Source organism: Camelina sativa, chromosome 15 (genome assembly GCF_000633955.1).
Source record: "Camelina sativa cultivar DH55 chromosome 15, Cs, whole genome shotgun sequence".
Taxonomy (NCBI): domain Eukaryota; kingdom Viridiplantae; phylum Streptophyta; class Magnoliopsida; order Brassicales; family Brassicaceae; genus Camelina; species Camelina sativa.
Genome location: NC_025699.1, coordinates 10,812,998 through 10,828,292, shown reverse-complemented (window position 1 = coordinate 10,828,292; position 15,295 = coordinate 10,812,998). Strand labels below are relative to the sequence as shown.

The following is a 15,295-nucleotide window of genomic DNA, read 5'->3' as shown; positions in this document are numbered from 1 at the left end:
TTTTTTTTTTTTTTTTTGTCAAAGAGTCATAGTACTACTCTATGCATTGTAAAGTTGTAATTAAAGGAAAAAGATCGCCAGCTCCTACCGTCGTAATTAAGTGCGACACTTATTAATTGTCTACTTAAGAGTTAAGAGTATATGTTGCGGTAATAGTAAAATCATATCCAAGATAATATAATCATATCCAAGATAAAATAACCCAATGGTATATGTTGCAATTATAGTAAAATTTTATCAAAGTTCAAAATTATAAGTCGTAATATCATATCTAAGATAATATAACCCAAATGGTATATGTTGCGATTATAGTAAAATTCTATCAAAGTTCGACACACTTTCGGAGAGAATCATAAATCGAGTAAAGCTCCATTGCTCCTTCCATTGAACTCTGACTCCATGTGAATACTGAGTAATAACAGATAAAAGGAGAAGAACGAGAAGGTGAAAAATAAAGAATGAGAAGAACTTTTAGATGTTTTTTTTGTATTACTTTTTCTCATTCTTGTCTTACTCTTACAAGTTACAAATGTGTGCTCATACAACTTTTATAGTACTAATCGAACTCCTAAATTGTTTGTCATTTTTCCTTTAGCTACTACATACATGCTTGATTAGATCCCGCTCATCAAAAATGACATTTGATTGTTTCTGAGCAGAGGGAAGATTGGGAAAGAGAAAGATTTCCACGTTTCTACAGCCTAATATCATCTGCTGTTTGAAATTGGAAGATGAAGAAGGATGGACATGGTGCATATAATTAAGAACAGATCATGGCCTTTGCTTAGCTTATATGTCTGAACACAGTTTTTGATCCCAAAGTTGTGTTGGGATAAAAAAAAATCCAAAAGCCTTTCAACGTCAAAACTTGGCCTCAAAAATGGTCCAATAGTATGAAGTCCCATTGTTTTGCCAAAAGCTCTCTCGGGGTTTTCAAAAAGGTATTATTGGTCATGTCCTCATGATGTGAAAGGTACGATTTTGTGTATGTACTATCATCTAGTGAACCAATAAAAAGAAGAAAAAAACGGAGGGATGCCTAACAACCAAAAAAAAGAAAATATGGAGGGATGCAACAAGACTACTTTCTGCAAGGTCACCCATCCCAATACTATTTTCGCGCATGCGCACTTAACCGCAGAGTTCTGACAGGATCCGTGTATTAGTAATGGTATAATTAAATCAGTTAGTATATTTCATGCAATAACATATATCCTTTTCCGAAGGCTCTCGCCCATGCGCGCTTAAATAAGGATTTTTGATAGGATTTGGTACATTAGTACTGATATAATCACATTCGCTAGTATATATCATGCAATCATATATATCCTTTTCCGAAGACTCAAAGGATTATTCTATGGGGGTCTCACTCGATATTTGGACCGGTTTAAACATCTTGGACGTGCTTCCAAACTGGAAAAACAATGTTTTAATCCCCAAAATTGTGTCGGGATCACAAAAAATCTCGAAAAGCCTTTAAACATCAAAATCTGGTCTTAAAAGTGGTCCAATGGTACAAAGACCCATTGTTTTGCCAACATCTCTCTCGGGGCTTTTGAAAAAGGTATTATAAGTCGTGTAAGTCCTAACTATGAGAAAATTACGATGTTTTGTATGTACTATCGTCTTTTGAGACACCAAAAAAAAAGGAGGGATGCAAGAAGACAATTTTCAGGGAGGTCATCCATCTGAATACTACTCTCGCCCAAGCGCATTTAATTGCGGAGTTCTAATGGGATCAGGTGCATTAGTACTAGTATAATCGCATAATATATTTAATGCAATCTCGCATATCCTTTTCTGAAGACTCAAAGGATCATTCGATGTTGGTCCCACTTGATATGTGGACCGATTTAGTCACCTTGGACATGCTTCCAAATTCGAAAAATAGGCCATAAACATGTCTGAACACAGTTTTTGATCCCAAAGTTGTGTTGGGATCACAAAAAAACCCAAAAATCCTTTCAACGTCTAAACTTGGTCTCAAAAATGGTCCAATAGTATGAAGTCCCATTTTTTTGGCAAAAGCTCTCTCGGGAATTTTCAAAAATGTATTATTGGTCGTGTAGGTCCTCACGATGTGAAAGTTAAGATGTTGTGTATGTACTATCGTCTTGTGAAACAACCCAAAAAAAAGAAGGGAGGGATGCCTAACAACCAAAAAAAAAAAGGGAGGGATGCAACAAGAGTAATTTCTGGGAGGTCACCCATCCCAGTACTACTCTCGCCCAAGCGTGCTTAGCAGTGGATTATTGATGGGATTCGTTTCATTGGTAATGGTATAATCGCATCCTTTAGTATATTTCATGCAATCTCATAAATCTTTTTATGAGGGATCATTCGATAAGAGTCCCAAAGGATATGTGGACCGCTTTAGTCACCTTGAACGTGCCTACAAACTCGAAAAACAATTCATACCCATGTCCAAACATAGTTTTTGATCTCAAAGTTGTGTTGGGATCACAAAAAAATCCCAAAAAGCCTTTCAACATCAAAACTTGGTCTTAAAAATGTTCAAATAGTACAAAGTCCCATTGTTTTGCCAAAAGCTCTCTCGAGGTTTTTCAAAAAGGTATTATTGGTCACGTAGGTCTTCACAATGTGAAAGTTAGGACATTGTGTATGTATTATTGTCTTATGAAACAACCAAAAAAGGGAAAAAAAAAGCAAAAAAAACAAAGGGAGGGATGGCTAACAACCAAAAACAAAAAATAGGGAGGGATGTAACAGGAGAAATTTATAGGAGGTCACCCATCCCAATACTACGCTCGCCCATGCATGCCCAAATGCGGAGTTTTGATAGGATCCGGTTCATTAGTAATGGTATAATAACATTCGTTAGTATATTTCATGCAAATACATATATCCTTTTCCGAAGACTCAAAGGACCATCCGATGTGAGTCCCACTTAATTTGTGGACCAGTTTAGTCACCTTGCATGTGCTTCCAAACTCGAAATATAAGTCATAACCATGTTCGATCACAGTTTTTTATCCCAAATTTGTGTTCGGATCACAAAAAAAAAAACACAAAAAGCCTTTCAATGTCACAACTTGGTCTCAAAAGTAGTCCAATAGTACAAAGTCCCATTGTTTTGCCAAAAGCTCTTTCGGGGCTTTTCAAAAAGGTATCATTGGTCGCGTAAGTTCTCACGATGTGAAAGTTATGACATCGTGTATCTACTATTGTCTTGTGAAACAGCCAAAAAAAAAAGGGAGGGATACCTAACAACCAAAAACAAAAATAGGGAGGGATTCATAAACAGGTTTTCACCCAGGGTATCAATTCCCTATGCAGTTGTAGTACAAAAGGTTATCAATCCAAATGGTTGTTATGCTAGCAGATAGGATGCAATCAGAATCAAACAAGTCAAGCCAAGTAATAATGGGGTTTTGGTTCTAACAGTCCTAATATAAACAAGTAAACCACACTACCTAAGCACTCGATGCAAGCAATCGAGTACAGGATCGAGTGGGGGTGATCGAGTATGCAAGTAAGTTATGAACAACTCGAGGTATTACTCGATGCAGGTTATCGTGTACCTGATCGGGTAAGTGGTCGAGTAAGTAAAGAAAATGCAAGAAATGAAATATGAAAGTTCCTAAGGATGGGGGGTAATCGAATCCTAAGTGTTCTAGACCAGTACGGATGCCTTACATGCTCAAGCAATTATTTCCTAGACAATGAACCTCTAAAACCTTGTCACCACACTTTCGCACTAGCAACAATCAACCTTGAACATACTACCACACTGTAGCACTAGCAATATGAACAAGCAGGCATTAAGAACAATTCATTTTTGTCAGTAAACTTAGACTTATCTGATTTTGTCACTCAAAGTTAAGTATACCTCTACCATTGACCTAATCAAGCATTTTATCTACTCCTTTCGGTATGTAGCATTGTAAACGCCCTAGATCTAATCTCAACCTTTCGGTTTGTTGACAGCATTAAGAACATTAACCTAGAAGGAAATCTATCAAACATAACAATCAACTAAGACATCCTAACCGATCAAGAACACCTAATCATCTATCCCATCCCTAGAAACTTTGCTACACTACTCGGACATAGAAACGAATGACAAACCAATAGAAATAAACGAAAATGACATTATTAAAGAGATAGAGTAGAGTAGAAAAGAGTATGGGATAGAGATCTAAGAAAAACTACAAAATAAAAGTACAAAAACAAGAAAAAAATGTTGAGTCGCTCAGTTCTCTCACAGAAGCTCTCGCTCTCTGGTTTGAGGGTCTGCGGCGTGCTCGTTTGCGAGCTAGGGAAAGAGGGGGTTTATATATGGAAACCCATTTGACCTAGCTTCCCAGACCTGCCCGATGGTCTACTCGATGGGGTACACGAGGGTGAAGTTGGGTAACTCCTCGGGTAGATCCTCGGGTTGTTCTTCGCGCTCTTGGATCCTCTTTGATTGTGTTGGGGTTCGGACTTGTTCTTGTAGCTCGATGGCTCCTTCGGGTACATGCTCGAATTGTCCTTGTTTTTCCCCATTTTTGGCTCTTTAGCACCTGTTTTCATCCAATATATGCAAATGCAGAAATGCAACACCCTAAATGCTCTAAAACTTGATTCTTACAGTAAATGACCTAAAAATGCTAAGTTAGAGGTATGAACAATGCAAAATATGGACAAAAAAGGATGCTAAAAAATGTAAATTAGAGTGTTATCAGGGATGTAACATGAGAACTTTCTGGGAGGTCAACTATCGAGTACTACTCTCGCCCAGCGCCCTTAAATGCGGATTTTTGATAGGATCTAGTGCATTAGCACTGGTATAATCACATTCGATAGTATATTTCATGTAATCACATATATCCTTTTCTAAAGACTCAATGGATCATGGGTCCCACTTAAGATGTGGACCGGTTTAGGCACCTTGGACGTGCTTTCAAACTGGACAAACCCATATCCATGTGTGAACACAGCTTTTTATCCAAAATTGGGTCGGGATGACAAAAAAGCCCGAAAAGCCTTTAAACATCAAAATTTGGTCTCGAAAATGGTCCAATGGTACGAAGACCCATTGTTTTGCCAAAATCTCTCTAAGTTTATTAAAAAAAATTTAGTCGGGCCTGTCTGGAACCCCATATAGTTCACGCCTTGATAAAGAACACTAGAGCTTAAATTTTGAAAATTTGCAATAGGAGTGAATTGCATATTGGGACTTAATGGTGGTGGCGGTGGAATATGGGTGGAGAAATGTGAGTGAGGAATCTAAGACGAAGCTCCATAAGGTGCATCAGGTGGAATAGAACCAGAGCAGCGACTTGCAGCTTTTGTGAATGTTGTTGAGACGAAGGTGGTATTGCTGAAAGATTGGGATTTAGATTGGGAATTGAAATCGGATTGTTTGTTATGGTTTCTGAAAATTGAGATCGTCTTCAACCATGATGGGAGTGTATACTTGGGTTAGAAATCTTTGAATTGGAGCAAATGACTTAACCACATCTAAATTTTGTGACCAAGAAAATCATAACTCCAAATGAATTTATTTTTATCTTGGTGTGTATGTCAAAGTTACATTTTTGATGGGACAACAAGAAAAGTTAACTATGTTTATTGTTACATGTGCTTCTGTATAATTGGATACATGTTTCATTTTTTTTTTAAATCAATTTCATCAAGAGAAGACAATATGTTAGGCAGTCGGGAAAGTATATATTATTCGAATACATACTTCTATAATTTAATGAATTAATGAAAAAAAAATAGATGTAGGATTATTGTCTTAAAAATAAAATTAGTCATTTGATTAATTTTTCTTTCCATTCATGGTGAATTGACCAATAAACTCCTAATACAGTCAATTTAGTATTATGATATTGATTATTTTTCATTTGTTGCTAATTAATATACTTCAAGTATGATGAAATTTAACGAGTGATTTTTTCACTTTTTTATGAAAAATGATTATAACAAATCATGTTGTCAATTAATTACTAGATTTTTAATTATTATATATTTGGATTTTAAAATTCAAAATTAATAAAGGTTAAAGCTAGTTGAAACTATTGTAGAAAAAAACTACATGAATAGATGACAAATGTATAAGGTATCAAATAAGCAAATTTGGAGTTTTGAGAAAGATTATTTATTCCTATTAATGTAATTAATCTCTTAATAATATTGTACTAGATATAATTTTATAAAAACAAAATGTAAGGACTAAAAAAAGTTGTTGTAAATACAATTTAGCATAATAAAAAGGGAAATATATAAGTGGTTTCATAAACAAATTAGTAATTTTAGAAAATATTGTATGTATATATATATATATATATATATCCATATAGTTTACTAAATTTAGAGATTTATTTTGAAGAAAATTAATATTATTTAAAAAGGTTTAAAGCATTATTTTTGTCTAAGATTTGTTTAGAAATATTATAAACTTTAATTTTCTTAAATTAATATTTAGTTATATTTTCAGGGAGGGGAAAAGGTTAGCTAAATGGATCCAAATATGTTGATAACAAAAAAATCTATCAAGATAGTGATGTTTCTATAATGGGTCATTTGGGTTTGCCCAAAAAAATTATGGAAAATATATTAAAAAAAAAATGAAAACTACAATACCTCGAAATGGTATTCAAGTGGAAGTCTTTGGTAATAACAAATCATATACAGTTAAGATTATGGAATACAAACAAGGTTATTATCGTATGTCTTCTGGATGGACTAATATTGTAAAAACAAGAGGTCACAAATCAGGCGATCTCATCAAGTTATATTGGAACGATATCAAATTTATTATGAATGTAGAATGAGTTTTCTTTTCTTAATTATCACTCATTAGTTTTTATTTTCTAACAACTCTATTTAACTATTTTTTTGGTTAAATATTGCTATTTTTGATGGGTTTCCATGTGTTTCATAACTAAAATAGTGGCAAATCAATTTGCATTATTATATAAATCATAGATAAATTATTTTCATTGTAATTTATATTATCCTAAAAGTGTTTTACAAAATATGTTATTATGGTGTAGTTATACATCATACTCGTTTTTTTCTTGTAGAAAATTAGATATAAAACTAGATGAAAAAATGAATCCGGAAGGAGAATGCAGCTCAAGTGCGGCAGGAGCAGGGAAAAAATCATAGGCAAAACAAGTATGAGATGAGTTGAACAAAAGTTAAATATTAAGTATAATAAATATGGCATAAATATTATAATTTACTAAAATTTACAAATATTTTATGGCTGAAGTATCATCTTTATGAATAAAGTGGTATTGATAATGTATTTAATCCATATAATAATTTTGGATCAAACATGTCACACTTAAGCTTTAAATAAAAAATCAAGTGATGTAAATCAGATGGGTCAACCGTTTAAGTAGAAAATTGTAAATCAAACATTTCACACAAACCAAAATTTCTGTTGAATGGTTAAAATAGAATATTGCGAGAAAACAAGGGTGTAACAATTACAAAATTCAATGAAATTACGTAGTACATAAGGTTTGATGAGAATTAAAATGAAGTATAATGTTTCATGCATGTTAAGTAATCGATATACTTTGGACGCAATTTCTTCGTAAATATTATGATTTAAGTAAATAATCTTTTATTTGGTCAGGAATTTTTGTTGTAAATGAAGTCAATTAAGAATGATCTCTTTGATGATTGGAAACGATCATATTTCCTAGTTGTTGTGAGATTGTCTTATGGATGTTGTTGTTTGTGCTAAGGGAAAGTTACATTGAACATAATAATCATAATATTGTATCTTGATGTAGATTTCTACTACTATAAGAAAATGTTTGAATCTGTAATAGAATTTGATACCAAATGATCTAAAATATTGGAAATCCACAATGAATAAAATTAGGAATGAATTTTCGAAGAATTTAAAGAACTTGCCAAAGAGATCTTTAAAAGTAAGACACATACAAAATATATCTATCCAATGACATCGACTCTCTTCATAATGTCCAAATGGTAAAAATTAGTAACTAAATAGTTATCCATGTTGTGCAACGCGGGGAAATACCTACGTAAATTTTAGTTTGATTCTTTAAACTATGATAATACTTGTGTGTTAAATGATGAGGCTATTCTTATTTATAAATAGTTTAAGATTGAAGAATTGCTAGTTTCGATCAGCAATTGACAAAAACAGTTATGACATACCCGCATTTATGTGCATGATTATGTTTGTTGGAATATTTATATTTATAATTGTTTCTTTTTAAATAATACCCGTTTGATAATGTTTATAGGTTGATAAATTCCTTTATCCATATGTTAGTGATTTTTTTTTACTGATTTTATTAATGGATCCTTCGTTCTCTTTAACCACACCACGCTAGTTCCTATTGGCCCACCTACACAAGATTCTTACTCTATGCTGGTTAAGGATTTGATTTTTTTCCTTTCAAAGGAGTGTGGAATCTTACAACCATTAGAGACATTGTACCTCAATATGAGGATGCCATCAGATCCATTAATCTCAGTACTCTGCCTCTCCAAGACTCACTGCTATGGCTCCCTGAAAAACCGGGACAGTATTTAACAAAGACAGGGTACCACCTAGCAAGAGACTCTCTCGCGCCCCTCTCCCCTATCATGAGAGACGGATAGCCCTTAAATTGGGTCAAGAACATTTGGCAATTGAAACTTAGTCCAAAAACAGAGAGCTTCTTGTGGAAGGCTGCAAATGGAGCCCTCTCCTTAGGTAGTAACCTAGCCAAGATAAGCCTTACAAACGCCCAGAATTGCAAGCGTTGTGCATATTTTTCTCGCCTGTCCTTTTACATAAAGTCTGAGGATGTTGTTTCATTTTGAGAAATTTGTATTTCAATGGAAGAAAGAAGAAATGTAATACAAGTGGGGAAGATAATGAAATGAGTCTAAAGACTACAGTTAATCTGCATCATTAATTTGTATCATAGTTGTTAAGTTTTAAATCGTCTTGTATATTTTAAATCTTCAGTATATTTTAAATGAAATATCAAAAGCTGTTAATTATGCCGGTGAAGATTACAAAAGTTACTCTAACCAAGTTTCATCTGATCAGCTAAAAGGAAAACTGCTAGTTTATAACAAAACAGAAACACAATATAATTAATTAATAATCGACTATCTAAGTCTTGGTTCAAGGAAAAGAGATACTATCATAGTAAAATAAGCTATAAATTCATGAATATATAGAGTACGTCGTCATCATTAATTAGACCTTGATTGCTGCATGGTTTTGCTTCCTCTTCTTCTCTTTGTTTTTGCTCAATTCCTTCTTCTTCTTCTTCTTATTCTCTCTCCTTTTGGGTCATGCAGTTTGGTTAATTTGCACTAAACTTGGAACATAAGAGCTAGAACACACAAGTGGGCTACGAGATGCTTTAACTGCTCCAAGATCCACTCCAAGATCCACTTCTTTAAAGTAACTATCTTCTCCAATGATGTAAGCTTTTTGGTAGCGTTTTGGTAAGCCCCTGCCTGAACTAAAAACCACCGCGAGTGCCTTCTCTTCGTCGATGAAGAAACTGTCGTGAGTTCTATAAAACAGAAAATCAAGACCAAGGATTGGCTCACAATCAACTTTTAAAAAGGGGATCCACGACACCGCATTGGGCTCTATCTTAGTAGTAACCCAAATCTCTATCATATGCAATGGATCACGGTGCTGATATAACGCAGCGAGTTTCTCTTCTTTAACACAAGATACACCATCCCTAACTCCAAAATAATCATCATCATCACCATCTAGCGAGTTTATCTAGTTCCAAAATAATCATCATCATCACCATCTAGCGAGTTTGTGACAAAAAAAAAAAAAAAAAAAAAAAAAAAAAAAAAAAAANAAAAAATCATCATCATCATCATTACCAATGGTTACTCATATGTTATTTCCTCAAAAGTAACCATTGGTAATGATGGTGATGATTATAACCTAGTCTAGAACTAGATAGATATTTCCTCAAAAAGTCAAAAGTGTTAAACAAAGATCGTCAATTCGGTCGTCAAAAATTACTCTAAACAAAGCCCACAACAATTGAATGGATAATGGATGGATCGTCAATTACTTCTCATGGGCCTTATCAGATGAGTTATATATTTTAAGTTTAATTTCTTTGAGGATCATGAAACAATACAAAGTTTACGGTTTGGCCATTTTTTTCAAAGAAAAATATTTGGTTTCATATACTGATATACATATATAGATCGTTATCAAAGACATGGCTGGGATTTGGATAATGATGAAAAAGCAATTAGTCGACTTTATTCACAGACGTAAATGTCATACTCAAAACCCTACCTCGTTCACATGCAATGAAAGTGAAACTCCCAACTTTGCAAGCAACTGATTTTTTTTTATAAATATAACACAAATACATAAAAGGAGAAGCAAACACTTGATTCTTTTACATTGAAACTGGAAATTGGTAAAATAGAAATTCATGATATGTATAAGGCCAAGAAAAGGAGAATATTTATCATTCACATAAAAACAAAAGCGACACACTCATCATATATATACGTGTGTATAAAACCAACATATACTACAGAATATTATATAATACAACTTGAGTGGCATAGTAGTCCTTGAGCTATGGACAAGTCATAACTGAGAGTTCATGAAGCATCATTGTCTGTGCTGCTGGAATATATTTGATACTAGTTCACTACTATAGAAGTTGAGACACCAGTAGAATTATATCAGAAAATATAAATGTCTTATGTTAATTAGTCTTTTTTTTTTAATGCAAATAAAACGGCCATGCCCATATTACATTTTAATCTACGAATAATGTTAGTCCTTCCTGACTTTTTTCCAAAAAAAATATTGTAAACTGATCAGTGAGCATAAAGGAATCAATCTTGCATTTGGTCATTCCAAGTGTGCCGCAACCACAAGCACCTTGTTTTCACTTTTCTGGTATTACATTTTTGGACTATTAATCTCTGATTAATTAAACGTTTAAAACTTAATAATTGTTTAATTATACGGTGCAGTTGGACCGAAAACAGTGACAATTATGGATTCCAAACAAGATTTGTCTATGAATCTTCCAAATTTATATAGTCTGCATTTGTAAAAACTTAATACTTTTTTCAGATGGAGTAATATTTAAATCAACCTACACTTAATATTTGATAATTAAAACAGCTAAACTCTAGCAAACCTTTATGTTCTGTCAACAAAAAAAAAATATAACCTTTATATTCTCTGACAATGCCTCGTCGTATGTATCGCCTTTATATATGCTACATATGACGAGGCATTGCATATATGCGGTCAATGCATGGTTTATAATTAACTTTTCGTACGTTCTACGGTTCTACGCTAATTACATTATTAAAAGATATAGGTTTTCTTTTGATGAAAAATAGTAACTCCGTTTGAACCAAATCGAAAGAAAATAAGTTGTGTACTATAGTCTTGAACTTGGATTGAAACGAAAACTATACTGAAATACTAAAATGTTAAACGTTATAATAGCCAGTTTGAGTCGAAAACTAATAGCATGCTGTATAAATACATTTCGATTGTCCAATTCTTATAAATTCATACAAAAACCAATAAATTATAGAAAGAAAACATTTACAAAGTGGAACGGCACTGAATTATTTACATTTTCACTATTTTAGATGTTCTACTTCTACTAGGGTTAGATGTTCCACGAGACCAATATAAGTTCTATATATGTTCGTATAAATTTTACTGCATAAACTTATATATGAGAGTTACAAAGACAAATAAAAAGAAAATGTATTATTAGATATTGAAATAAAAAGAACGCCGAAAAAAAGATATATAAATAGCCGTTTCCATGTGATAACTATTATTGCTCTCTCTCTCTCTCTCTCTCTCTCTCTCTCTCTCTCTCTCTACCTCTCTACTCAACTTGCAACTTGAAGGCCCNAAGGAAAACACGAAGGAAGAAGAACAAGAAGCTCACAAGAAGTTTCATCTTCATCAAATGCAAAAGAAGTTAATACAATGTCTCTTCTCTGTGATCTTCAAATCAATCTCAATCACGAGTTCACGTTCTTACTTAATCAGGTAACAAACCTAACCAAATCTCTCCTCTAATTCAAACCTAACTCCCTCTGTTTCATATATCTGAACTAAATGTTGTGTCTCTCTGTTTCTTGTGTTAGGATTTGATCTCAGAGTACTCAGGGTTCTTGAGGAAGATGATAAAACAGAGCAAGAAGAAGAAGAAGAATCACAAGAACAGTAGAATCATCATCGAGGTTGAAGATTTTCCTGGTGGGTCAGAAGGGTTCGAATTGGTTTCAAGATTCTGTTACAGTAATGGTGGAGGAATCTCGATCGATGTCTCGAACGTCTCCATCTTGTACTGCTCTTCTTCCTTCCTTGAGATGACTGAGAAGCTCTGTTCCTCGAATCTCTTGCTTCAAACAGAGAAGTTTCTTGAAGGAATGTTCTACTGGTCATGGAACGACGTCCTTTTGTGTCTCAAGAGCTGCGAACAAGTGTCCCTACACGCAGATTCTTACGGTCTTGTCGATAAGCTTGTTTTCGGGGTTTTAGCCAAAATCGCTCAGAATTCAGACATGAGTCAAGTCTTTGCCTCATCCTCTCCGTCATCCTCTGCCTCAGCCTCCTCTCAGTCGCCGGATACGGCAAAGACTAGGTCTGATTCAGACAAACGGTCTACTTCGAGATCGTTTTCTTGCAAAACAAGTAACGAGTGGTGGTTCGACGATATGTCAATTCTTGGGCCAAGAATCATCGAAAAGCTGATAAAGAACCTCGGAGCTTATGATAAGAACAATAACAGCTTGGTCCTCACAAGGTTTCTTCTCCACTACCTCAAGACAAAGCTCCAAAACAAATCAAACAACAAGCTCGAGTATTCAGGTTTAGCTGATACAGCGGTTCAAGGAGTGGTCTTCGCTGCGAAAACCACGTTCTCCTGCAGGAAAATCTTTTGGGTTCTACGGGTTTTATCGGGATTTAACATCAGTAAAGAATCAAGAATTGGTTTAGAGAGTGTTATAGGAGAAATGCTGGATCAAGCAACACTCGATGATCTTCTAATACCTGCGGGAGGAAAAAAAGAAAAAGGGTTTTACGATGTGGATTTGGTGATAAGATTACTCAAAGTGTTCGTGAGAATTGGCCACTCAGAGGATGATGAGAATTTGAGAATGATAAGAATAGTAGGGAAGTTGATTGATAAGTATTTGAGAGAGATATCTCCAGACCAGAATCTTAAAGTGTCAAAGTTTCTTGAAGTTGCAGAGAGTTTGCCAGATTTTGCTAGAGATTGGTTTGATGGATTATACAGAGCTATTGATATCTATCTTGAGGTCAGTTCTTTCTACTCATTACATTTTTAGTGATTGTTTCTTGTTTTTTTTTTTTTTGTTGGATATTTTCCAAATAATTGCACGTTCATGAAAAATTTGGGAAAAAGAGGATTCTGAACAAAATGAGACAAAAAAACAAAGTAAGTAGAGTGGAATATAAGATGACAAGAAGCATACAACTTTCTATATAGTTTGGCTTTTTACAGTTCTCAAGAGCTTAACTTATCTTTTTGTCTTTCTTTTTGGTTTGTGATGATATCTAAAGATTCGAAAATCTGAGATTGGATATACATACATTCGTAGACTACATCCATACACGTGGAAGTACTAGTGGTGACTTTGGTGGCAAAGTCGTTAATAATATTGTCTTAGAAGTGGAATTATATAGGAACTTTCAAACACAAATCATTTACATTTGGATTTCTGTTTATTCGTTGAATCTTTTTGTCTACATTTTTTTTTGTTTACTAGCTATTTTTATCCTATTTTCCCTCAAATATTCACTTGAAAATTGTAAACCCGAATGACACAAAACAAAATTGGTTTTCCATTGTTATGTTCATTTTGAGTATGCATTTTTCGAATAATGTGTTTGACAAAAAAACGTTAAAGTTTTATGTGTAGGAAAAGAAAACAATAAGGTACTAAATTACTGTGTTACAGCACACTCATGTCAGAATCTGACTAGTGTTTGACTAATTAATAATTAGTACTTGGTTTATAAAAACACTAAGAACAAGATTAGTTTCACGTGAAATATGTTCAAGCTAAGCCAAATGTGATGTCGGAAAGAAAAGTAAAACCCAATATAGCGTGTGTGCTTGTTTTTTTTAGTACCAATGCCATGTAGTATATAAATCGTTTTGCTTAGTCAATCCATATTTTGAAGGCAAGAACTAACATTAACTATGATTTTTGCAGTCTCATCCAAAACTATCATCCGAAGATAGAACAAAAATATGTCGGTGTCTAAACTACAAGAAACTAACATTGGAGACATGCAAACAACTTGCAAAAAATCCCAAGATCCCTCCAAATATTGCAGTTCTAGCACTCAAGTCCCAACAATTATCAGACGAGAGTCTAACACCCTCAAGAGAAGACAAGAGCAAAGTAAACAAGATCAGGAATTCGCGTAACTACTTAGAAGAGAAACCAATACTGGTTCGTTTGAAAGGATTTGATATGTCGTCGGAGAAGTTTGAAGATGATCTAAGGATGATGAATTTGGACAGGAAGCTGTGGACTAGCTCTGAAAAAGTTTGTAAGGAAAAGAAGAGTGAAGTAGTGTCAAGATTGGTGAGACATGGACATACACATTCTAGTTCTAATTTTCCAAGGCTTTGTTAAATAATACTAGTTCACTCGTCATTTTTTATTATTCGATCTCTAGATATAGATTGATATCTATCATATCATCACATACATGCACATCTCGTGTGTATATTCATAAGCTTTTTTTCATGCAAAAGTTATTGTAGTTTTGAGGATGCATATAATTATGACCTTTTGGATGCAAATAAAATGAATATTTTGTAATTCGAGTAACCCATGGGTTACTCTATCAGACTCGAGAGGGAATTGATTTTGCCCAGTGGATCTAGAAAGTAAGATCAGTTTTCATTATAATTTTCTTTAGTCACTGCAAAATCACATCACAAAGTACAGAAAACGAATATATACTGTAAACTTCAACTTGGATTTTCCGGTTCTATATAATAATATATACACTCGGGAAAAAAATATTGAAAATGCTAATCGAAAGAAGCTATAAAATCAACAAGTTGGCCTTTCAAAATCATGCATTGTATACAAAACAATTGAAAATCAAATCACGGGAGAAAATATTTTCTTGGCTATATACGTCACATGCCCTCCAGCTCCAGATTTGATATTCTTGAAAATGAAATTTATTCATGAATATTGATATATTAAACCAGAAAACTGTCATATCCTAACATGCCCACTTTGTACAATTTACCAAAACGTA

General features: G+C 33.8%; 1 protein-coding gene across 1 annotated transcript; it reads left to right on the top strand.

The window, feature by feature from the left end:
* Positions 3,323–14,844, top strand: LOC104746383 (BTB/POZ domain-containing protein At3g19850). Its single transcript, XM_010467846.1, has 4 exons — positions 3,323–3,327; positions 11,892–12,028; positions 12,127–13,305; positions 14,227–14,844. The coding sequence occupies exons 2-4, from the start codon at positions 11,966–11,968 to the stop codon at positions 14,653–14,655; spliced, it is 1,671 nt and encodes a 556-aa protein (XP_010466148.1). The 5' UTR covers positions 3,323–3,327; positions 11,892–11,965; the 3' UTR covers positions 14,656–14,844.

Excerpts from the sequence above, each read along its gene's own strand:
- LOC104746383 (XM_010467846.1), top strand. The coding sequence starts at position 11,966 with ATGTCTCTTCTCTGTGATCTTCAAATCAATCTCAATCACGAGTTCACG. Across the intron at positions 12,029-12,126 it reads TCACGTTCTTACTTAATCAG|GATTTGATCTCAGAGTACTC; the intron begins GTAACAAACCTA and ends TTCTTGTGTTAG. Across the intron at positions 13,306-14,226 it reads CTATTGATATCTATCTTGAG|TCTCATCCAAAACTATCATC; the intron begins GTCAGTTCTTTC and ends TGATTTTTGCAG.